The 25229-nt window shown below is 37.8% G+C and overlaps 1 protein-coding gene across 3 annotated transcripts in view; it reads left to right on the top strand.

The window, feature by feature from the left end:
• SPATA17 (spermatogenesis associated 17) overlaps nucleotides 1-14999 on the top strand; it is a 200901-nt gene extending 185902 nt beyond the window's left edge. For 2 of the 3 annotated variants that reach the window (XM_045455756.1, XM_045455757.1), the window contains one exon: nucleotides 11022-11198. In XM_045455756.1, coding sequence (XP_045311712.1) covers nucleotides 11022-11102 — 81 coding nt within the window. In that variant the 3' untranslated portion in view covers nucleotides 11103-11198. Of the gene's footprint in view, nucleotides 1-11021; nucleotides 11199-14732 lie in introns of those variants that run through there. The other variant, XM_045455755.1, reaches the window with a different exon arrangement.
• Nucleotides 15000-25229: the final 10230 nt, after the last annotated feature.

Genomic DNA, 25229 nt, shown 5'->3' with positions numbered 1-25229 from the left:
AGCTTATTATTAATCATAGTGAAATCCCTAGCCTTATAATTACAAAATTCCTGCATATCTGAGTCTGTTTCTGATGTTTGGCTTGTGTCTTCAGATTTGGGTTTTTTGGGTGTTTTTGTTATTGCTTGCCTTTTAGCATGAGTTTTAAATTTTTGTTAGACACTAGTCATGGTATATTAAGTAAAAATAACTAAAGTGCATAGGCCTTTAGTATGAGCTTTTATGTTTTCTGCCAAGGAATTAGGCTATTTACTGTTTGCTATAGCTGTGGTATCAAAGTTAAAATTTTCTTCAGTGTCCTTTTTCTTTTCTTCCTTGTTTTATTTGAGTATACTTAGAGACTCTTTAAATAGGGTCTCAGGCTTGTAATGATTTTGGCTGTGATTCCCTGCTTTCATACAGGAGCCTAATAATGTGGTGGTAAGTTGTGGGGAGGGGAAATGTTCTATAGTCCTATGATTAGGTCTCAGTCTTTTAGTGACCCTTAGTTGGGTATTTCTCTTCCCTCAGATTGGTCAGGCTTTGATGATCCCCCAGGCCGGTAAAGTAGTTTCACTTAGGATAGGACTTGTTAAAGAGACCAGAGCGCTCTGGGAATATTCATAAATGGCTACTTAGCCCTTCCCCTCTGCTGGAAGCACGAGTGAGTTCACAGTGAGAACTGGGTAGACCTCCTAGGGGTAAATCTCAGGACAGCACAGGAGCCCTCCTATTACAGGACCCTTCAGAGTTCTTAACTATCAACCAGTCTACACTGAGCCACCAACAATTTGTCAATTACAGTTGAAGGTGTTCATGGGATATTGTCTTCAGTGTGCTTCTCTTCCTGAACTTCTCCTCCCAAATAAGTTGTGATCCTCTGCATCTGCCTGTCCCTCCCATTTTCAAGGAGGAAGTTTGCCCTGTGACCTCAGTTTGCTTATGGATCCAAGAACAATTGACTTAAAATCTGTTCAACTTTTTCCTGTCGTGATGTGATGGGAGTGATGACTTCCAAACTCTTTTTTACATATTGGACTCAGAAACCAGAGTCCAGATGAGTAAACAAATTCAAGTAGATTGAAGACCTCATCCAAGCTGAGAACACTAGTAAATGGTAATGCAGGGATTCCCTCATGGTTCTGGGTAGGCTAGAGCTTGGTGTGGGGCCCAGCACATGTTTGACAAATGAATCAGTGGCCCCAAAGCCAGGCCAGAGCCCTTTGTACTATGTCACACCACCATTGTCAAAAGTCAAAAGTCAAAAGTCAGTGATTAGATGGGGTCTAGGGTAACAGGGTTTAAAGAAATTAACCAAACAAAAACTCCCCTCAGTAAAAAAAAATAAAACAATGGAACATTCTTAGGGATATTACTGATGGAAACAAAAAATTACCTATGTAATAAGGGAAAGCATTAGTACGAAGTAAGCCTAATCAGCACTAGAATACTTTGGTCAAATGTGGAGAACTACCTGAGATGTAAGAGATAAAGAAACCTCAGACTACACCATTTCCATTTTTTATCAGTTTGGGAAACTGCTACTTCTAGACAGGTGTTCAGACTATGAAAGTCATTCATAAGACAGATGCAAAGATGATTTTGAAAGGTTGGAAAGTGAGGCCTTTGGAGGAAGAGCATTCTGTGTCTGGAGAAGAGGAAGGTGGAGGTCAGCTGAATAGGTCTCCAAGCATGTGAAAAGTATGCCCACCTCTAACTTTTATAGAGCACAAGGCCAGAGTACCAAGAGCTCCATGTAAAATTAAGACCAAAAGTTGGCAAAATATCAAAGACGAGGATTTAATAATTGTTACCATGACTCGGTTATCTATTGGTGGGTCTGTAATGTTTGGGTGAGTGATAAAAGACATAAGTTATACATAATTATGTAGTGCATATAATTTATTTTCTTATATTTATTTCAGCAGAGTCATTGATTATATTTTTATTTTTTTATCTAATTTTATTTTTATTTTGTTTTTGCTTTTAATTTTTTTAATGTTTGTTTATTTTTGAGAGAGAGAGAGACAGAGACACAGAGTATGAGTGGGGGAGGGGCAGAGAGAGAGAGAGAGAGAGACATAGAATCCAAAACAGGCTCCAGGCTCTGAGTTGTCAGCACAGAGTCTGATGTGGAGCTTAAACCCACAAACCATGAGATCATGACCTGAGCTGAAGTTGGATGTTTAACCCAGTGAGCCACCTGGGCACCCCTTTTTTATTTAATTACATTTTTAGAACTAAGATTTTGATCTAATTATTATTACATTATTAATGATGATATAAACTGGATTTTAAAAGAAAATGTGAATCTATTTAAGACTTTGTAAAGTTTATTTATTTATTTTGAGAGAGACAGAGACAGCACACATGAGGGAGGAGCAGAGAGACAGGGAGACAGAGGTCTCCAAGCAGGCTCCACAGTGTCAGCATAGAGCCCGACATGGGGCTCGAACTCATGAAACCATGAGATCATGACCTGAACCAAAACCAAGGGTCAGACGCTTAACCAACTGAGCCACCCAGACGCCCCAGAAAATATAAATCTATTTAAAACATATACAGTTTGAATACATTTTTATCAAGTATAAATTACAGTAAGTGTAAAAAACAAAAATTTTAACTTATTTCCATGTTTTAATGTAGCAGGATTCTTACACAGAGAGTCCTGACACCGAGGCTTTTCTTTCCAGGAAGCAACTTTATTCCTGCCGGCAGCACTCAGTTGGGTTCTTACCAAAGAACTGAGCCCCGATCACCACGTGGTGTAGTTTTTTAAATACATTTTTTACTTCTTTGTCTCCCATATATGGTAACACACAAACATGTAGTCTGATTAAGTGGTCTCATGTTACAAGGTTGTGAGGGAAGTTGTCACATATGTGTATAGTCAGGTTGCCTTGAGGTATTTTTTTTTTCTTTCCTTAGGGAAGGGACCTTACCACGTTAAAAATGAGTTATTTTAATTCAGAATTATCTATTATATCAAATGAGTTCATTTAATTCAGAATTATCTATTATATCAAAATGAGGGATAAATATAATTAATAAATATCAAAAGTTTAAAATAATAAAATTAACTTTTTCATTTAGTTTATTTTTATTTTTATTTTATTATTTTTTAAATGAAATTTATTGTCAGATTGGTTTCCGTACAACACCCAGTGCTCATCCCAACAGGTGCCCTCCTCAATGCCCGTCACCCATTTTCCCCTCCCTCCCACCCCCATTTTATTCTCAGTTTTTAAGAGTCTCTTATGGTTTGCCTCCCTCCCTGAGTTTTTTTTTTTTTCCCCTTCCCCTCCCCCACGGTTTTCTGTTAAGTTTCTCAGGATCCACATAAGAGTGAAAACATATGGTATCTGTCTTTCTCTGTATGACTTATTTCGCTTAGCATAACAGTCTCCAGTTCCATCCACATTGCAACAAAAGGCCATATTTCATTCATTCTCATTGCCAAGTAGTATTCCATTGTATATATAAACCACAATTTCTTTATCCATTCATCAGTTGATGGACATTTAGTCTCCTTCCATAATTTGGCTATTGTTGAAAGTTCTGCTATAAACATTGGGGTACAAGTGCCCCTATGCATCAGCACTCCTGTAACCGTTGGGTAAATTCCTAGCAGTGCTATTGCTGGGTCATTAAGGTAAATCTATTTTTAATTTTTTGAGGAACCTCCACACTGTTTTCCAGAGTGGCTGCACCCACCCAGTTTGCATTCCCACCAACAGTGCAAGAGGGTTCCCGTTTCTCCACATCCTCTCCAGCATCTATAGTCTCCTGATTTGTTCATTTTAGCCACTCTGACTGGCATGAGGTGATATCTCATTGTGGTTTTGATTTGTATTTCCCTGATGAGGAGTGACGTTGAGCATCTTTTCATGTGCCTCTTGGCCATCTGGATGTCTTCTTTAGAGAAGTGTCTATTCATGTTTTCTGCCCATTTCTTCACTGGATTATTTGTTTTTCAGGTGTGGAGTTTGATGAGTTCTTTATAGATTTTGGATACTAGCCCTTTGTCCGATATGTCATTTGCAAATATTTGCAAATATCTTTTCCCATTCTGTCGGTTCCCTTTTAGTTTTGTTGATTGTTTCCTTTGCAGTGAAGAAGCTTTTTATCTTCATGATAAAAAGTTCATTTTTGCTTTTAATTCCTTCGCCTTTGGAGATGTGTCAAGTAAGAAATTGCTGTGGCTCAGGTCAGAGAGGTTTTTTTCTGCTTTCTCCTCTAGGATTTTGTTGGTTTCCTGTCTCACATTCAGGTCCTTCATCCATTTTGTGTTTATTTTTGTGAATGGTGTAAGAAAGTGATCTAGTTTCATTCTTCTACATGTTGCTGTCCAGTTCTCCCAGCACCATTTGTTTAAGACCCTGTCTTTTTTCCATTGGATATTCTTTCTTGCTTTGTCAAAAATTAGTTGGCCATACTTTTGTGGGTCCAATTCTGGAGTCTCTATTCCATTCCATTGGTCTATGTGTCTGTTTTTGTGCCAATACCATGCTGTCTTGATGATTACAACTTTGTAGTAGAGGCTAAAGTCTGGGATTGTGATGCCTCCCGCTTTGGTCTTCTTCTTCAAAATTACTTTGGCTATTCGGGGACTTTTGTGGTTCTATACAAATTTTAGGATTGCTTGCTCTAGCTTTGAGAAGAATGCTGGTGCAATTTTGATTGGGATTGCACTGAATGTGTAGATAGCTCTGGGTAGTATTGACATTTTAACACTATTTATTCTTCCAATCCATAAGCATGGAATGTTTTTCCATTTCTTTGTATCTTCTTCAATTTCCTTCATAACCTTTCTATAGTTTTCAGCATACAGATCTTTTACATCTTTGGTTAGGTTTATTCATAAGTGTTTTATGATTCTTGGTGCAATTGTGAATGAGATCAATTTCTTTATTTGTCTTTCTGTTGCTTCATTATTAGTGTATAAGAATGCAACTGATTTCTGTACATTAATTTTGTATCCTGTGACTTTGCTGAATTCATGTATCAGTTCTAGCATACTTTTGGTGGAGTCTATTCCATGTATAATATCACGTCATCTGCAAAAAGTGGAAGCTTGACTTCATCTTTGCCAATTTTGATGCCTTTGATTTCCTTTTGTTGTCTGCTGATGCTAGAACTTCCAACACTATGTTAAATAACAGCAGTGAGACCGGACATCCCTGTCATGTTCCTGATCTCAGGGGGAAAGCTCTCAGTTTTTCCCCACTGAGGACAAGATTAGCTGCAGGCTTTTCATAAATGGCTTTCATGATGTTTAAGTATGTTCTTTCTATCCCGACTTTCTCGAGGGTTTTTATTAAGAAAGGATGCTGAATTTTGTCAAATGCTTTTTCTGAATCAATTGACAGGATCATATGTTTCTTATCTTTTCTTTTGTTAATGTGGTGTATCATGTTGATTGATTGGTGAATGTTGAACCAGCCCTGCAGCCCAGAAATGAATCCCACTTGATCATGGTGAATAATACTTTTTATATGCTGTTGAATTCGATTTGCATGCATATTCATCAGGAATATTGGCCTGTAGTTCTCTTTTTTTCCTGGGTCTCTGTCTTGTTTCGGAATCAAAGAAGTGCTGGCTTCATAGAATGAGTCTGGAAGTTTTCCTTGCCTTTCTATTTTTTGGAACAGCTTGAGAAGGATAGGTATTATCTCTGCTTTAAATGTTTGGTAGAATTCCCCAGGGGAACCATCTGGTCCTGGACTCTTATGCATTGGGAGATTTTTGATAACTGATTCAATTTCTTCGCTGGTTGTGGGTCTGTTCAAGTTTTCTATTTCTTCCTGTTTGAGTTTTGGAAGTGTGTGTGTGCTTAGGAATTTGTCCATTTCTTCTAGGTTGTCCAGTGTGTTGGCATATAATTTTTCATAGTATTCTCTGATAATTGCTTCTATTTCTGAGGAATTGGTTGTAATAATTCCATTTTCATTCATGATTTTATCTATTTGGGTCATGTCCCATTTCTTTTTGAGAAGCCTGGCTAGAGGTTTATCAATTTTGTTTATTTTTTCAAAAAAAACAACTCTTGGTTTCATCGATCTGCTCTACAAGTTTTTTAGATTCTATATAGTTTATTTCTGCTCTGATCTTTATTACTTATTTTTCTTCTGCTGGGTTTGGGGTGTCTTTGCTCTTCTGCTTCTAGTTCCTTTAGGTGTGCTATTAGATTTTGCATTTGGGATTTTTCTTGTTTCTTGAGATAGGCCTGGATTGCAATGTATTTTCCTCTCAGGACTGCCTTCGCTGCATCCCAAAGCGTTTGGATTGTTGTATTTTCATTTTCATTTGTTTCCATATATTCTTTAATTTCTTCTCTAGTTGCCTGGTTGACCCATTCATTCTTTAATAGGGTGTTCTTTAACCTCCATGTTTTTGGAGGTTTTCCAGACTTTTTCCTGTGGTTGATTTCAAGTTTCATAGCATTGTGGTCTGAAAGTGTGCATGGTATGATCTCAATTCTTTTATACTTATGAAGGGCTGTTTGTGACCCAGTATGTGATCTATCTTGAAGAATGTTCCATGTGCACTCGAGAAGAAAGTATATTCTGTTGCTTTGGGATGCAGAGTTCTAAATATATCTGTCATGTCCAACTGATCCAATGTATCATTCAGGGCCCTTGTTTCTTTATTGATCCTGTGTCTAGATGATCTATCCATTGTTGTAGGTGGGGTATTAAAGTCCCCTGCAATTACCACATTCTTATCAATAAGGTTGCTTATGTTTGTGATTAATTGTTTTATGTTTGGGGGCTTCCATATTTGAGGCATAGACATTTATAATTGTTAGCTGTTCCTGATGGATAGACCCTGTAATTATTATATAATGCCCTTCTTCATCTCTTGTTACAACCTTTAATTTAAAGTCTAGTTTGTCTGATATAAGTATGGCTACTCCAGCTTTCTTTTGACTTCCAGTAGCATGATAGTTCATTCTCCATCCCCCCACTTTCAATCTGAAGGTGTCCTCAGGCCTAAAATGAGTCTCTTGTAGACAGCAAATAGATGGGTCTTGTTTTTTTTTTTATCCATTCTGATACCCTATGTCTTTTTGTTGGAGCATTTAGTCCATTTACATTCAGTGTTATTATTGAAAGATATGGGTTTAGAGTCACTGTGATGTCTGTAGGTTTCATGCTTATGGGGATGTCTCTGGTACTTTGTGGTCCTTGCAACATTTCACTCACAGAATCCCCCTTTGGATCTCTTGTAGGGCTGGTTTAGTGGTGACGAATTCCTTCAGTTTTTGTTTGTTTGGGAAAACCTTTATCTCTCCTTCTATTCTGAATGACAGGCTTGCTGGATAAAGGATTCTAGGCTGCATGGTTTTTCTGTTCATCACATTGAAGATTTCCTGCCATTCCTTTCTGGCCTACCAAGTTTCAGTAGATAGGTCTGTTACTACTCTTATGTTTCTACTTTTGTAAGTTAGAGCCTGTTTATCCCTAGCTGCTTTCAGAATTTTCTCTTTATCCTTGTATTTTGCCAGTTTCACTATGATATGTTGTGCAGAAAATCGATTCAAGTTATATCTGAAGGGAGTTCTCTGTGCCTCTTGGATTTCAATGCCTGTTTCCTTCCCCAGATCGGGGAAGTTCTCAGCTATGATTTGTTCAAGTACACCTTCAGCCCTTTTCTCTCTCTCTTCCTCTTTTCGAATTCCTATTATACGGATATTGTTCCATTTGATTGCATCACTTAGTTCTCTACTTCTCCCCTCATACTCCTGAATTTTTTTATCTCTCTTTTTCTCGGATTCCTCTTTTTCCATAATTTTATCTTCTAATTCATCTATTCTCTCCTCTGCCTCTTCAATCCGAGCTGTGGTCACCTCCGTTTTATTTTGCAGCTCATTTATAGCATTTTTTAGTTCCTCATGACTATTTCTTAGTCCCTTGATCTCTGTAGCAGTAGATTCTCTGCTGTCCTCTATCCTTTTTTCAAGCCCAGTGATTAATTTTATGCTATTATTCTAAATTCTTGTTCTGTTATATTGCTTAAATCATTTTTGATCAATTCATTAGCTGTCCCTACTTCATGGAGTTTCTTTTGAGGAGAATTCTTCCATTTCATTATTTTGGGTAGTCCCTGCTGTAGCTCCAAAATGCAGGGCATGTCCCCTGTGCTGTCCAGAGTAACTTGTGTTGGTGGGCAGGGCTGCAGTCAGACCTGATGTCTGCCCCCAGCCCACTGCTGGGGCCACAGTCAGACTGGTGTGTACCTTACCTTCCCCTCTCCTAGGGGCAGGACTCACTGTGGAGTGGTGTGGCCCCTGTCTGGGCTGCTTGCACACTGCCAGGCTTGTGGTGCTACTTCGATGAGATCTGGCCAAGGGCGTATTAGCTAGGGTGGATCTGCAAGGTAATCATAGGGGCGGGAGGGGCAGGCTTAACTCCCTTTGCTGTCGGTGGTCCCCTGCGGGAGGGGCCCTGCAGCACAGGGAGGGAGGCAGGCCCGTCAGAGGGATGGAGCCACAGAATCCATGGGCATTTGCATCGTGCAAGCAAGTTTGGTGACGGGAACTGGTCCCCTTTGGAATTTCGGCTTGGGGATGGGAGAGGGAGATGGCGCTGGCCAGCGCCTTTGTTCCCCCACTGAGCTGAGCTCTGTCTTCAGGGGCTCAACAACTCTCTCTCCCCACGTCCCCTTGCCCCCCGTGCTCTCCGAGAGCAGAGCTATTGACTTTTAACATTCCAGATGTTAAGTCCCACTGGCTGTCAGAACTCATGGAGTCCAGCCCCTCCGCTTTTGCAAACCAAACTCGGGGGCTCTGCCTTGCCAGGTGGGCTGCCCCTCCACAACCCCGGCTCCCTCCAGCAGGACTGTGTAGCGCACACCGCTTCTCCACCCTTCCTACCCTCTTCCGTGAGCCTCTTGTCTACCTTGGCTCTGGAGAGTCCATTCTGCTAGTCTTCTGGTGGTTTGGGGGTTATTTAGGCGGATGTGGGTGGAATCTAAGCGATAGGCAGGACGAGGTGAGCCCAGAGTCCTCCTACGCCTCCATCTTCCTTTAATCTCTCATTTAGTTTTTTGAAAAATAAACTGTCATATGTATTTATAAAAAGAAAACACTTGGGACGCCAGGGTGGCTCAGTTGGTTAAGCGTTCAACTCGATTTCAGCTCAGATCGTGATCTCACGGTACATGAGATCAAGCCCTGTGTAGGGCTCTGTGTCAACAGTACCGAGCCTGCTTGGGATTCTCTGTCTTTCTCTCTCTCTGCCCCTCCCCAACTCTCTCTCTCTCAACATAAATAAAATAAAGTAGATAAATAAAATAAATAAAATTTAAAAAATAAAAAGAAACTTTAAAAAGAAAACTCTTCACAGTTGTAGATTTCTGTGTGCCTACATAAAAAATCACTACCATGCTTCACACATATGCCTAACTTCCATACATTCAAATTTAAGAGTAATATGAATTATTTACTACTGCAAAATGCTCCTACTATGTCATTGGCAACCCTTGCAAATACCATGTCGATTCCTGAGTACCTCTAGAATCACAATTTGAACTAAAAAGAAAGCAAGAATATGGATATTGGGCACCACAGGAAAATAGTACTTGATTATATAAAGTTCTGTTGCATTTTTGCTATTTTTTTCAAATTATTATTTTTATCTAAGTGTTTCTGTCGCTTAAATTCTCTTCATACTCAAAAGCAGCGTCTGTTAAAGCATAACTGCCTTCATGTTCCTTGGGCTCTGTCACTTTGTTTCACTAACACAGAGCAACAGGTGTGGGGCTTCTCCCTGGGGCCTGGATAACGTTGGTCCTAAAAGCAGAGAATTAGGGTTAAGACCTTTAGCGGGAAGAGAGAGCAAAGATACTCGCATGTTCTTCAGTACATGTATGTTTTGTGTGTTTGTAATGGATGAACTCTGTAAGAGGTGGGCTCAGGGCAAAGGTCCTTGTTTCCAAGTTTTTCTTAAAAAAAACAAAAAAACAAAAAAACAAAAAAAAAGAAAAAGAAAACTATCCCAAATCATCTCCATTAATTATAGGCCTCCTTTACAAGGAAAAACATATATTTTTTTATAGTCTGACCATTTATCTATAGCATTCACTGTTGATTTAGTACTTTACCTCTTATTGTGCCTTTTTAACATGCATGAAGAGCATCCATTTGTATCACTCAAATGCTGCTTCTCTGGGTACTGAGTAAAAAAAAAAAAATGATTTTTCCCCTCTAAACGCCTTTAGCATTCATTTGAATCAATGCTATGGTACTTACCACAGTCTGCCCTCTGTTATGAGTATTTGGGTATATCACCTTTCCCATGTCATTCATTCGGTCAACAACTATTTCTTACAAAACAAAGCACCGATTCCTATGAAGCTTATAATCTCATGTGGGACACAAAATAAATAAATATTCAATATCCTGGAGCGGCAATTAAGAAAATAGAGCCAGTTAAGACAATAGAACGTTTTAGGAGTGCTATTTTATATATACAGGTAGTCTGGGAAGGCCTCTGTGAACAGAGATGTGATAAAAGGAGGGAATGAGCCACGGAAATAAGTGGAGATAAAGCTGTCTAGGTGGAGGCGTCTGTAACTATAAAGACTGGGAAGAAATGTGTTCCGTAAACAAGTGTTGCTAAAGAGGGTCAAAAGAGGGGGAATGTAGAGGAAAAGAAGTCATGTCCAAAAAGGACCCAAAAGTACAACTATGTGGGGGGCCTTATAGGTCAAGGTAAAAAAATTTAGATTGTAAGCTCCATTAAGATAGGTGACTAGGTGTGGTCTTTGCGTCACTCAGAGGTTCTTAATAGTGCCACCCATGACTATGACAAGCTATGTGTTTAAGGAAACTTCTGTACCTCTGGCTTTCAACTGATAACAATTATCTGTTAATTTTGTCTGATTTGAGGATATGACAGGAAATGTGAAGTGCAGTTAAATAGCTATCTAAAAGTGTAATATAATATAAATTACAATGAAATAATAATAATAATAATAATAATAATAATAATAATACAAAGTAAGGTCTCTGTGGTAATCTTTGATCTTTTTCCTCCCAGGATTTCCAAACTGTATTACCATCATTTGATCTCTTCTCAAAGTATGGAAAATTATATTCAAAAGCTGGACAAATTATATAAAGGTATGCTATTTTGCTAAGAAGTATTTCAAGAAGTATATTAAAAACATTTTAAAAATCAAACAAGATTGACTTTAACTCCCAAGCATTTTTAAAACTGTGCTATAATATTTATCTATAATAAAACTTTATCTTTTGTTCTCATTTAATGGCTTTAACATTCAAAAATCATGGATTTTCTTTTTCAAATCTCCCAGATAGACTCAAAACACATTAAGAGAACTGACAAAAATCTGAGGTAACCTTTTAAGTTAATTAATACAGTAAATAGGTTTACACAATGCAATGAAAAAAATACTGATAGTGTCCAAAAGTTAAAATAGTATAAAATATTATATTCAGTATGTGTGCTATTTGAAATATGAGTTGTCTTTAGGGGATTCCAAATAAGTAATGTCTAAGGTCTCTGATTATCAAAGTTTACAGTACAGAAAAGAACAGAGATACCCATATAAACTTCAAGATCACAAAATAAGCTCTCAGTGAAAACTGTTTAATTGCTGAGAAGTTTTAGAATAGCAAGTGATTATAATAAAGTAAGACTAATAGGGATTGTGGCACTTTCAACCAAATTAAAGGAGGTATGGTAAGAAGACAGCAAAGATGACTACAGTGGAGGGAAAAGCGCAGCAGTGAGAAATCATGCTGGGTGAAATTCCCTAGGTAGCCTCCCCCACCAAGAAGCAAGGGAAAAACAGTTCATTGGAAAGAGCGCAGAGTAGATTCAAGCAACTTGGGTTCTGTAGATTTCACGTTAGTTTAACTTCTCTCCCCACTTACAACTTTGGATGCCTCAAAGTTGTTCTATATGTTAAGTGTAGATACTAATATCTACCTCTTAACTACTCCAAAGGAATATATGAAGGGGAATATATGAAGGGAAATATGAAATATCCTGAGCTAATACAAAAGCATACATATAATGCCAAGTGGAATTGTGGTTTCAAAGGTTTATAAAGTATCGGTACAGATTGGAGCATCTATCTAGTATCTGTGATTCACAGGATGAAGTAGTTTTAAAAAATTTTTTAATATTTATTTATTACTGAGAGACAAAGAGAGACAGAGCATGAGCAGGGAAGGGGCAGAGAGAGAGGGAGACACAGAATCCAAAGCAGGCTTCAGGCTCCGAGCTGTCAGCACAGAACCCCACGCGGGGCTAAAACTCACAAACTGCGAGATCATGACCTGAGCTGAAGTAGGTGCTTAACCCACTGAGCCATGCTGGTGCCCCCAGGATGAAATGGCTTACATAAAATTTTCCATATTTGTGTATGACTTCAGATATTAGTTCAAAGATAGAGCCCATTATAATGGTGAAAGGTTGAAAACAGCATGAACACTCAGTAAATGCTGAGTTAAATAAATGAGGACATGAAATGCAACATTCTGAAGACATCAAAAATACTAACATAGATCTTTACCTATTAGTTTGAAAAAAAAATGCTTATAATATATTTCTAAGAAAAGAAGGTTGAATTCAACAGAACCTGTGTAGTCCGATTTCATTAAAACTGTGTGTGTGTACATGTATATATATAATGTGTATGTATATATAAAAGCACGCATGCACTTATTTGCATATTATATGCATATGTATACATCCTTAAAAGGCAAAATGTTAGCAATAGTTATCCCTAGATAGTGAGATTATGATTTCCTTTTTGGATGGTGCCTCTTTGTAGTCTCATTTTATGAAATTTGCCTCTAATCAGACAAAAGCAAAGTGTTGAAACAAAATACTCCAATAGGGGCTACTTGCCCTTCTTTACCAATTATAGAAACATCTTGACTTTCTTCTATTCAATCATCGTAATTTAGAGACAATTATCTTTTTTTCTGAAGACAAAATAATTACTTGCTAAGTTATTTATAAGGAAGACAAGGGTGAGTAACAAATGTTTCACATTACCTTTAATTAAAAAGAGTGCCCAATGCACAGATATGTGACGGAAATATGAGATAGAAATTAAAAAAAAAAAAATGTTTGCTAACGCTTCTCTTGGATCTGGAACTATTTTGTGAATTGAAAATATTATCAAAATGTCATCTCCTCTTCTTGGAAAGGAAATTAATGCCTAGTGTTTAATTTTGGTAAGTGGAGGGTAGCAGCCTTAGCTGAGGCTCTCCTATTAAGATTTAATTTCAGCAAATACAACAGAGTGCTTCTGTTCTTTGTAAAGAAGGCCAAGACGGGGACACTTACCCCAAAGTGTTGAATAAAGATGCCATAGTAATTTTTTGAGCTATCTATTTGATTGCTTCAGCTTCAAGGTAGTTCATCACTTCACTATAATTCACCCTACATTGCCTCTTACACCCATACTACATTTTCCCATCAGTCCGATTAGAATAGTGATGCCTTTACCAGATTAATCTTTCTTTCCTTAGCACGTCTGCGTTTAGGATAAACAGAGCCAACGCTACCCATTTTCATTAATACACTAAGATTTCAGCCTGGAAATGGCTGAGAGTGAATTAGATTTTAAACACGCACATATTTTAAAATCTGCTCTCTGAAAAGAATATGACTCTTTATAATTTCTGTAACTTTTCTTTATAACTGCTTACTTCTGTAACCTTTGGTTACAGTTTCCTAAAGGCAGCTTTGTTGAAAATCGGATTATACTAGAGCCTTTGGAGGATATAGACTGCTTTGCCATAAAGACTGCTACACTCATCTTTCCAGGCAGAAGAGTTTCTTTAAGGACTCAAGTGAAATAAAAATTAGCAAAATAAGGTGAAATCATTGGTTAGTCTGGCATCAGTGTGAGTTGTCTTGCATTATGTTCTCTCCAAGTTTTTCAGATTCTTCTTTGTTTGGTCCAAGCTATCTTTCTGTAAAATGTGGTTAAATTTTGAGGCCAGATGAATTGTTTTAATTAAATTATGATGCATGAAAACCAATGTACTCCCCCCCCCCCATCCCATACCCCTTTTCATAGGAATTTGGCACATAAATCACTCAAACAGCTGAGAAAAAAATTAAAATAAAAAGTACATTTAGTCAGCACCTGAGTTAGGAAAGGGGTGAAATTCTATTGTCTTTTCCCAGAAGAAATAAGGTCTTAGCAACTGTGTAAGGAAAAAGAAGGTATCTGAAGAGAAAGGAATAATCAGGCATATAAGCTATATATGTGCCTTTTGGGGATTACTTTTTTAATTCAATAAGAGAAATGATGAAACTTTGTCATTCAGTTTGACACTATGTGAATTTATAACCCTTTCCAATTTAGTAATAATGAATTGGCAAAAAATAAAACGAAACAAAACCCAAGGTATCTTTAGCATCTTTTTCATGGCTCTGTGGTCCTTTGAATAAGGATAATACAACAACCCACTTGCCTGTAGGAAGACAGTCTGCTGCTTCTCCTTGACTGAGGCAGGTGGGCTGGGCATTCTACGTGTCTGGTGGCACATATGATTGGCATGTCTACCAGGAGCTGCAGCGGTGTAGACAGAGATCAAAGAATAGGGTAATTCCAGCAGGGCTGGGCATGAATCATATCATGGTGTAGCCTCCCAGACTTCTAACTGAGCTAACTCTATGTGAGGAAGATTTAAATAGAGAATTTGAGAACTCTTGTTACTGGGTTCTTTTTCTTCGTTCATTGTGCCGTTTTGTTTTTAGAAAATAAAAGAAGACAAAAGATAAAAAGGAGGTTAAAGTGTGAAGTGAGTGTGGAATAGAAGGACCCCCACTGCCTGGATTCCTGGATTCTACTTCTGTGACTGCTGAGTGACCTTGACACAAGTCTTTTAACCTCTGAAGTCTCTCTCTCTCTCTCTCTCTCTCTCTCTCTCTCTCATTTGTCCCAAAGAAAAATTGGGAAACACGTTTGGTTCATTCAAAAATTCTGCAGTTATAATAGTAAAATAAAAATGAGTATCCTACAGAAAATACACTCAAACCATACTTCTTACAGTGATTCAACGAACTATAACGTTTTATAGCCAACTGCTCATAATTATAGTGTGGATCTATGTACACATAGTGTGTGAATAGTGGGTATCTTGCCTCTGAGAATGTCTGTCACAACCACAGCCCCTGGTGACCAAAAGTGCCATAAATGGCTCCCCTGAAGTGGCCATATTCTGACCCCATTGCCCTAGTCACAATGGATGAAGCCAGTTTGGGGTACCCAAGTTAAAGGCAGCCAACACGTAAGTATGAATGATGAATGGTTTAAAGTATGAGTGGAATGAAGTGGTATGGTGTGACAGCTCCACTCTGAGGGAAATAGGGACTCATCAGACCCATTAGAACCCCCTCAGGACATTGAACTTGTGAACACGGACAAAGACCAGTGGGTGTGGGACCAGAAACGTGTAGCCTCCCTCAAATTGAGAAGATGTTTGTGGGTCTCTACTGCAAAGAGAGTGAAACAGTAATCTGGCCATTAAGGGTTGTGCTTAGCACATTGAATTCACTTAATAAGTGGTTTCTGAATGAAAAACAAGCGTCTCACTGATTAGATTGTGAAATTTTAGGGTACGCTTTCTAACCCTTTGAATCTGTAATAACAATTGGCAGTCTTTTAGGTATTTTGTAGATGGTAGGTGAATATTTGTTGATTCTGACTTCAGTACAAACTCAGAAGACAGTTAGCTGGTATTAGAAAGAGTCTGAACATTGTCCACTTCAAAGCTACGTGGCAAATCTTGTGATTAAATCCATAACCTTGCCCTTGTCATTCTGAGTGTCTAAGCTGGAATTTTAAAGCTGATTGGTATAATGAGGTATTATGCAAGGAATTATGGTTTGTGAAGTTTTATAGGAATAGATTTACTTAAAAAAAATCAAGTTAATTTATTTACTTTGAGAGAGAGAGAGAGGGGTAGGAGCAGAGAGAGAGGAAGAGAGAACTCCAAGCCAGGCTTGAACTCACAAACTATGAGATCATATTCTGAGCTGAGATCAAGAGTCAGATGCTTAACCGACTAAACCACCCAGGCACCCACAGACTCACTTTTAAAACATCTTCAGTGTTACTTTTTTAAAAACAGTTAGCATTCATTTAGAGTCAAATTTGGTGAATAATGGTGGGAGTTATGGTAAGTATGGGTTTGCAGAAAATTCAAGGACACCATAAAAGTGAAAGCTTTTCTTAATAAGACAATATTTATGGCAAGGAGGAATTCACAGTCATCTGGGAGTGGGAAATAGAAATAGAATCGAAAAATATATTATGACGTGTTACACAAAATAATGGAAGATGGTAAATAATTACTCTGTGTTATAAAGTATAAGAAGTTGAGTAGAAGTAGCCAGATTCAGAACAGAGCAGACTTCTTTGAAACATTATGTATTCAGACTGGATGCATAACAGACTGGATGATTCAACTATCAAACTTCATTTTCTCTAGAAACAATTAATGAAAATAAAAATCAAAATTACATTATCAGAGACATGGAGTGGGGAGTATATAACTGGCCACTGGTTTTAAAGTTTCCTAACTCTACCAAGCCTCATTTCTCTCTTCCTTGATTATTATTCTGTTTTTTAATTTTTAACAGGATGTATTACTTTATATATAAATGAATATATATATATATATATATATATATATATATATATATATATATTACTTTACAGTAATGGAATAAATGATTCCTGTTCTTTTGTCATAATCTTAGGATACTAGAATCTTATTCTAATGCTGCTGCCAGTACTCACAATATTTTGGGAACACATTCTTTTAAAATAACTTTCAGCATTTTATGAGGTATTACATAACCTCAGTACTTCAAAGTTACCTGTTGTTGGAATAAACAAAAGTAATTGTGAGGGCATCTTACTTCTCTTTCTTTCTTTCCTCTTCCCCTTCCTGTTCCTCCTCATTGCCCTCCTCCTCCTCCTTTCTCTTCCTCTTCTTCCTCTTTTTTCCTCTCCTTCAAAGTTTTATCACTGTGTCCATATATGTATAGACACCCAAGAAAAATAATTCTAGCCCTTGATATCTTCTTGGGAACTGCTACGTATTTCATTGTTCAGAAGGCCAGTTTTATCTTGATCTCTGAGACCCAAGCTCTTGAATGCTTCAGGTGCTCCATAGCCAGTCTTTGTCGTGTTTTGTTCTTCACCACCACTACCTCCCCCAAACACACATACATAAGCTCCTGATAACTAGAGAGGTGCCCAGACAAGTCCAAAAATGCCCTTGTATTCAGTAGAGAGAAGACTGAGATGTGGAATCTTACTAGAGAATACAATTGAGGAAAGCAATCTGTTTCTTCCGGAAAACTACTTAGCTACATCAACTTCTATACAATTTTCTTCCTACATTCCCAGAATCAGCCATTTAAGAAAGTTAGTGAGACATAGTGTCTGACCAAAACTAAGCGATAATTCACCAATTAATTCTGAATGAATATTGGCCCCATTAAAAACATTAATAACACCGTGGATGTTTAAAGGTATATACCCTGAGAACATTCAGACTTAGATCTCCAGTTCTTCTGAAATCAACATACTCGTCAACTGTCTTATGGTTAAGCAGATAATATCTTTCTTCCCCGTAGCCCATCTCTAATTTCTTTGAGGGCAAATAACTGTCTCTCATGATAAATACCCTTTATCCAACCTCTAGCAGAGCACCTGGCACAGAGCAGAATATCTGTTGGATAAATGTTGTTAAGGAAGTTCCAAAAATCTTTCAAGGAATGGAAGCTGTAAAATAGCATCTAGCTTCCTGAAATAGTGCCTACAAAGACACCCTTGCTCACTTGAATGCATACTTTGTGGAATGTTATTTTTAATTAGTCTCATTTATAGTTATGTTGCATGTTATTTTGGATACAGATTTGGATATACATGAAGTTGGTTGACCCTGAGGTCGAGTTATGATTGCTGCTTGGGTAAAGTGTTCCTTCTGGAAACTAAACTTTCCTACCTGTAAATTAGTAATTTTCCTTAATTATCTTTATTTATACAATACAGTATTGTGGCTTAGGGAAATGCTGAATCTTTTTTATTGATTGTATCCCCTTTTTACTCCGTTCCCCCACTTTTATGGCCTGCCTCTCCTATCCATGTGGTGTCCATCCTGTGCTAATTTTACCTTCAATCACATTTTTTTTCTCCAGCTTTTTAACTTTGCCCTGATGTTCTCTTCCATTTTATTCTTTTTCCATCATAAAACAGCTCAAACCCTTTTGGGAACAAAGGTGGATATTAATAAAATCACAAAATTGTATGTGGAACTTGTCCAAGGTCATAGTGATGCCTAAAAGCAGCAGAATTGCTGAACCAGTAGAGCTTAGTTGGTCCAAGTTCAAGTTCACAAGAAACCATTACATAAAACATCAGAATAAAATTTCGTTGAAAAATGAGTGAGTGAGTGAGTAAGTGAACCACTGGAGAATATAGTTTGGGTTGGTCTCTATGCCATGAATTAAATTCTAGTTAGCATCTGTCTTTAAGCATATCTAAAACCGTCTCTAAGCATATCTAAAACCATACTCATTACATCTTTTGTGTTACATCTCTAATGATGAGCTTTCTAACTCTTCTACAGTAAATGACTCTTCTCTCATAAACTACTGCCAATGAAAGACTCTAAATGAGAGAAACGGCGTTCATTTGGACTGAGAATATAAGTGATTATTTGTTGTGTCCTACAAAAAGCACACAATGCCCGAACACTTATCTGTTCTCCCAGTTGATAATTCCAAACTTTTTCCTGTGAGTATGGAGTGAAATCCCTGCTTGGCCTGAGGCTTATGCTTGCCTTGCTCCTGTTGGAGCTCAATGTCCCTAGCAGGTTCCCTCGCATAGCACAGTAGGGTATTGCTAAGTAAGTATATTCTTCCATGTCTGAACACTTAAACTCATTGATGAGGAAGTCACCGTGCTGCTGGTACTAGCAGATATAGTCACTTATCAGTACAATGAGTTTAGTTTATAATTCTCAGCCTCATAGTTATGACTACAGAATACAGTTCATTAGGACGCCATTGCATTAAGCAGTCCTTGCCACAAAGTGAGGTGTCTGTACGCTGAGGAATCCTCATATTAAGAAATGACAAAACTGTGCATACTGGTTGGAATAAATCACTGAAGCAAATAGAAGGGAAACATAGAGTGTGTGTTTAATGTTAAACTGAGAAGTTAATGTGCCCACCTTATACGGGAGATTGTAAGCCCGTACAAATTGCAAGTGAAACCCAAGCTCTTATTATAAAATCTAATAATGATTATTTGCTAGGCTTGCATTGTTGCACAGTTAACCTATTTTCCAGCTTGAAAGTAGTCTTTTCTACTTAATATATTTTAAGGCATTATATTTAATTCTAAACTACAACTACCTAACAAAAATTAATTTTCACATCTCTCTTATGTGAAAATAATCCAGTTGAATGAAAGATAAAAAAATTGTGTTTAAAAAATGTAGTCCTTGGGGCGCCTGGGTGGCGCAGTCGGTTAAGCGTCCGACTTCAGCCAGGTCACGATCTCGCGGTCCGTGAGTTCGAGCCCCGCGTCAGGCTCTGGGCTGATGGCTCAGAGCCTGGAGCCTGTTTCCGATTCTGTGTCTCCCTCTCTCTCTGCCCCTCCCCCGTTCATGCTCTGTCTCTCTCTCTGTCCCAAAAATAAATAAACGTTGAAAAAAAAAAAATTAAAAAAAAAAAAATGTAGTCCTTCATTCATACTTAACTATTATAAGCTAAGCACATCACTGACTGAGAGAAGGGAACACAAGCAAGATCATTTTGTTTTTTAGGTTTAACAATTTTTTTTGTTAATGTTTATTTATTTTTGAGAGAGAGAGAGAGAGAGAGAGTGCACAAGGGACAGAGAGAAAGAGGGAGACACAGAATCTGAAGCAGGCTCCAGGCTCTAAGCCATCAGCGCAGAGCCTGATGCGGGGCTCCAACTCACGAACTGCGAGATCATGACTTGAGCAGAACTCAGACACTTAACCCACTGAACCACCCAGGTGCGCCACAAGATCATTTTGTGATTTTTAGAGTCTAAATAGTTTACTCATTTTTCCAAAACCTTGATATTTACTCATTCTCTGTTCAACAAGGATTCAATAAGAACATTTTTTTATTTTTAAGTGTTATTGTATTATAAGTAATATGAGTACAGAAATTTTTTAGTATATTTTAGTAAAATTTTAGTAAATTGCTACCCTCAAAGAGTTCAGTTCAGTTGACATGAAGAATCTGGAGTGTAATTAAAAATGAAAAAAAGGTTATTTAATATAAGATTTTTTTTTATTTGCTGTATGCCTAAAATGAGAAATAATAGGATTAAAATGGAATGGGGATAGTTGGGAAAAATTTCTTGGAGGAGACAAGAGTTAAGACGTATAGTAGCGAGGACTTTGGGTGATTATGATGTGACAATGTGGTTTCATCAATTGTAACAAATGTGCCACACTGTTGGGGGATGTTGTTAATAATGGTGGGGCGGGCAGGCTGTGCATGTGTGCCAGCAAGGGTTATATGGGAAATTTACATACCTTCCTCTTAATTTGCTGTGAACCCAAAACTACTCTTTAAAACAAGGATTTTATTTTTTTTTAATGGCAATACCAAAATGGTGAGTAATTGTAACTTTCATCCAGTAAACTGGTAGGTATATAATTTTATGTAATATCTTTGTTAAACTGTTCGTATATAGCCATTAGAACTTCACATATGCATATTCTGTGACCTAGCAGTTCCTCTCCTAGATATATATCTAAAAGAAATCCAAACAAATATGTACAAAATATTCACAACAGCACTCTTTCTAATAGCCCTAAAGCAGAAACAACCCAAATGCCCATCTGCTGATGAGTGGATAAACAAATGTGGTATATCCATACAATGGAATACTATTAGGCAACGAAGAGGAATAGTGTATTGATACATGCTACAACATGGACGAACCCCCAAAACACTGTGCTTAGTGAAATAAGCCAGTCACAGAAGACCACATATTGTGTAGTTCTATTTATATGAAAGGTCCAGATTGGGCAAGGTAGATTAGTTGTTACCTTCTGGTGGGAAGTGGGGTAGAGAGCAGCTGCTAATGTCTGTGAATTTCTTTGTGGAGTGATGGACTGTTCTAAAGTTAGATTATGGTGATGGATGAACAGCTCTGTAAATATACCTAAACCATTAACTTGTACGTTTTAAATGGTTGAACTTTATGATATGTTAATTATTGCCCAAAGAAACTTTTAAAAATCACAATGAGATACTAGTACATACTCATTGTAATAGCTAAAATTTTAAAAGAATGGCAATCACAAGATATAGCACTACGGTGACTTTCACCCAATAAGCTGGCAGAAACATAAATTGTTACAATATGTTGGAAAAAACTTTTTGACTGTAGACACAAAAACTTAACACATAAATCAAAGTGTGGTGGGGCTCCTGGGTGGCTCAGTCGGTTGAGCGTCCGACTTCGGCTCAGGTCATGATCTCACGGTCCGTGAGTTCGAGCCCCGCGTCAGGCTCTGTGCTGACAGCTCAGAGCCTGGAGCCTGTTTCAGATTCTGTGTCTCCCTCTCTCTCTGCCCCTCCCCCATTCATGCTCTGTCTCTCTCTGTCTCAAAAATAAATAAATGTTGAAAAAATTTAAATCAAAGTGTGGTTTATAGAATACAACAATGAAAATTATCTCTTCCTCCTCCGTCTCCTCTCAATAACATAGAGAGCCTCATAAATATAATCCATTATAAAGCCATCCAATACACAACATACATTCAAATACATTAGTCCATTCATTTAAAATGAAGAAATAGACATAATCTCTGATGTCTGGGATTGAAGCCATAGCAGCTGAAGGGAACGCAAGGAACCTTCTGTGAGTGTAGGTGCTGGTAATGTCCTACTTCTTGTTTTAGGTTATAGATACACTTATGTTGTATTTGTGAGAATTCAGTGAGCTGTATTTGTTATGAATTGTGCACCTTCCTGCATATACTTCAATTTTAGTAAGGGTGTAGGGGACGGAGTGCAAACAGAACCCAAACCCGGCAAAGCACCCATTCTCTCTGCAGAGGCAGCCACTCCTCAGCTCCACCTGGTTTTGCCTACGAGAAGGCAGGCTTAGTGACTTCAAACTATCTACTTTGAGAGAAGCTGGAAATATTTACATGAAATCCTCCATTTTTAGGTGTTGGCAAAGATTTCAATTATAAAAATATTGTGAGAACCACGCAAAGCACCACGAGAGCTGGACTTTTCCGTCCCTTGGTAGTTTTGGCAGCTGGAATGGCTCTTTTGGGTGGTTCTGTCACTTCTACGTACGTGATCCTGGAGACATCTCTTAGCCTCCCCAAGCCTCAGCTATCTCATCTGTAACACTTAGGATAACAATGCTTCCCTCTCAGGGTTAGTAAGAGGATTGGCTCATGTGAAACCTCACTTAAGACTATGCCTCTGATTCAGCAGGCTCTCAATAAGTGACCATTGTTATTATTTTTATTGCCAGACTGCTCTCGGGATAACTGAAGAGAAAAAAGGGTGACAGTTTGAACAAAGACATACAGCCACAGCTTTCCACACCGATAGTTTCTTGTCATCCCTATCTTCCTGCTCTCCCACTAACTGCCTTCCTATCTTAAATCTCCTCTTGCCAAAGCCCTCCTAAAGCCCATCGTAGCCACGCCCCCGTTTAGAATGAAAATGAAAATAAGGTAGCTGGAAGATCAATTTCTATTTACCCATGTTGAGTCTCCGAACTCATTTTTTTCCCATAGAAATACGATGATCTGTGGTAGTTTATTTCTAAAATTTTATGCTTATTCTAGGAAAAGTAGGCTATGATTCAGATAGGCTTTTCTGGACTGTCCTGGACACGTAACCACGGTAAATAATATAACATTATTCTCAGAGATAAATGCATTTACAATTGCAATCTGCCTAAAAAAAGAAAATTTGATGCATACCTGTCTCTTGACACAAAACTTCTCGTACTACAATATTAAGACTCTTAAATTTCATATGTAAACAAAATGGTAAGGGTAATTTTTATGACGTAAAATCCCATAGATAATTAAATTCTTATTTTAGCTTTTATAGGTCACATTTTACAGACATGGGTAACAAATAAGAACATTTTACATTTTAAAATCCCTCATCCTATATTTTTTATAACATTCTACTGCAGAAATAAGGAAAATAAAAGACAAGCCTTGGCAGAAAGATACAAACCTTAAGGGTAAATCAGAAAGTGAATGACAACCACCTATATAATCAAGAATTTGCTCTACTAAATTCTGCTCGTCTACAATTGATTTTAGGCATTCAGAAAGCATTTGGATGTACTTCTCCATCTGGCCCTTTTCCCCAATATTTACATTGAAAATCATTAAATTCAATAATTAAACATTATTTGCATGGTGTGGTTCATAATTATTCTAATTAATATTTCCAAAGTCATGTGAGGTCAGGATTTATTACAACCCATATTCAGATGAAAAAAGTAAGACAAGGGGCAAAATTGGGATTGGGCTCCAGTCTAGTATGACTTTCAGCTCAGGCGATTAGTTGTTGCCTTAGAATGATGCCCCCGGAGTGGTTGTTAACAGGCCTCCAAAGTCCATACCTTTGTCTCCTTGGCAGGAAATAATAGCATTCTGGAAACCCAGAGTAGATCAATTTACTCCTTCCTTTTAGTGAATATTTCCATTCTTTGGCTCAGATCAAGGTGGTGAGGCTGATCTCTCCTGCTGCACCTTATAAAGGTCCGGGAAAGTCAGCCCATTTCCTTGTGCCCTTGTTAATAAGAAAGAAACTTTTTATTATTATTATTGTTATAGTGAATTATTTCATCCTTGTAAGGAAAAGCCAAAGAAATATAGGAAGAAAGGGAACATGAAAGCTCACTTTGCGATACAGAAAACAATTATTTCAAAGAGTGTGTCGTGTGTATAAGTAAATGTGTGCATACTAAAAATGTAGAGTGTAATTCAAAATTTTGAAGTATCTCAGCAAAAATAGAAATTCTGTGCTCCCACATCTTTACTACCCTCCCCTCTCAAGCCACTGGCTTATTATACCAAAAGAACCCGCCCCCCTTTAAAGAAAAATAAGTGGAAATACAGAGCAACCCTGCATCAAGAAGAGAAAAAAGTGAGAATAACATATTGGGAACAGAAACTGCAGTCTAACTAGTGCCTCCCCACCTTCATTACCATCCTTCCAAATAAATCTCCCTGCTCCTCTTGAGCTGGCAAATAAAAAAATCAAGCCACAAGATATATGTGTGTGCTTCTTCTGATGAGCATCACCATCCATCTATAGTACGTCCCACATGCCAGTTTGAAGATGGGCTAGCGGGAGAATTAAAGACTTCAGAAAGTCCACAGCATAATCAAGAAGGCTTTTTTCTTCTGACTACACAGCTTTCATCTCTGTCTCGTGTGATTTTCTCCCCATCTCCTTCACTCTGTGGCAAAGATGCTGATGGCTGATGGGACAATAACGGATCATATACCTAACCTTCTAGGGCAACCAATTGGTTTCCAATATGGGGCACAAATGCCTTTGATCAGTTTCATTTTGGCAAGGACTGTTAGTTCAGGTGTATCCACACTCACACATTAGAATCCTGAATTCTGAAGTTTTAAAAGACGATGTCCAATTTCAAATGATTTTTTTTTTTTTTAATTTCAAGTACAAAATAGCTTTTAAAGTACATGGCAAGATACAAACATTGCTTCAGATTTCAGTGAAAGCACTAAACATTTTATCGGAAATAGTTGGATGTTTACCTTTGTTTTTATATCACTGCAAGTAACCCTCCTCTAAAACATAATGTTTTTCATTGTTTGAGGCTGGATGGCATATGGTTAGATGTCTAAGAAGTCATTTATTCTAATTTCCCACCCTGGCTGGGATCCTTTCTACGATATCCACACCCCTGCTTGAGCACTTCTCGGTCTTGGGTATGGCTCTCCCTCTCAAGAGTACAGGTTCCATTTTGGACTTTTCTAATTATTTAAAAATTCTTTGTTACATGGAGTTTGTGATTTCACTGACTGGTACTAATTTGGTCCATTAGAAAAAGTTGATCCTGTTTTTCATATAGCTGTCCTTCAAGCATTTGAGGAAAATCCTACATCTCACCTGAGATTCCTTTTCTCTGTGTTATAGACCCTTAAGTTCCAGAACTTTGTCCCC

Source organism: Leopardus geoffroyi, chromosome C3 (genome assembly GCF_018350155.1).
Source record: "Leopardus geoffroyi isolate Oge1 chromosome C3, O.geoffroyi_Oge1_pat1.0, whole genome shotgun sequence".
NCBI lineage: Eukaryota > Metazoa > Chordata > Mammalia > Carnivora > Felidae > Leopardus > Leopardus geoffroyi.
This window is presented reverse-complemented; position numbering and strand designations above follow the sequence as displayed.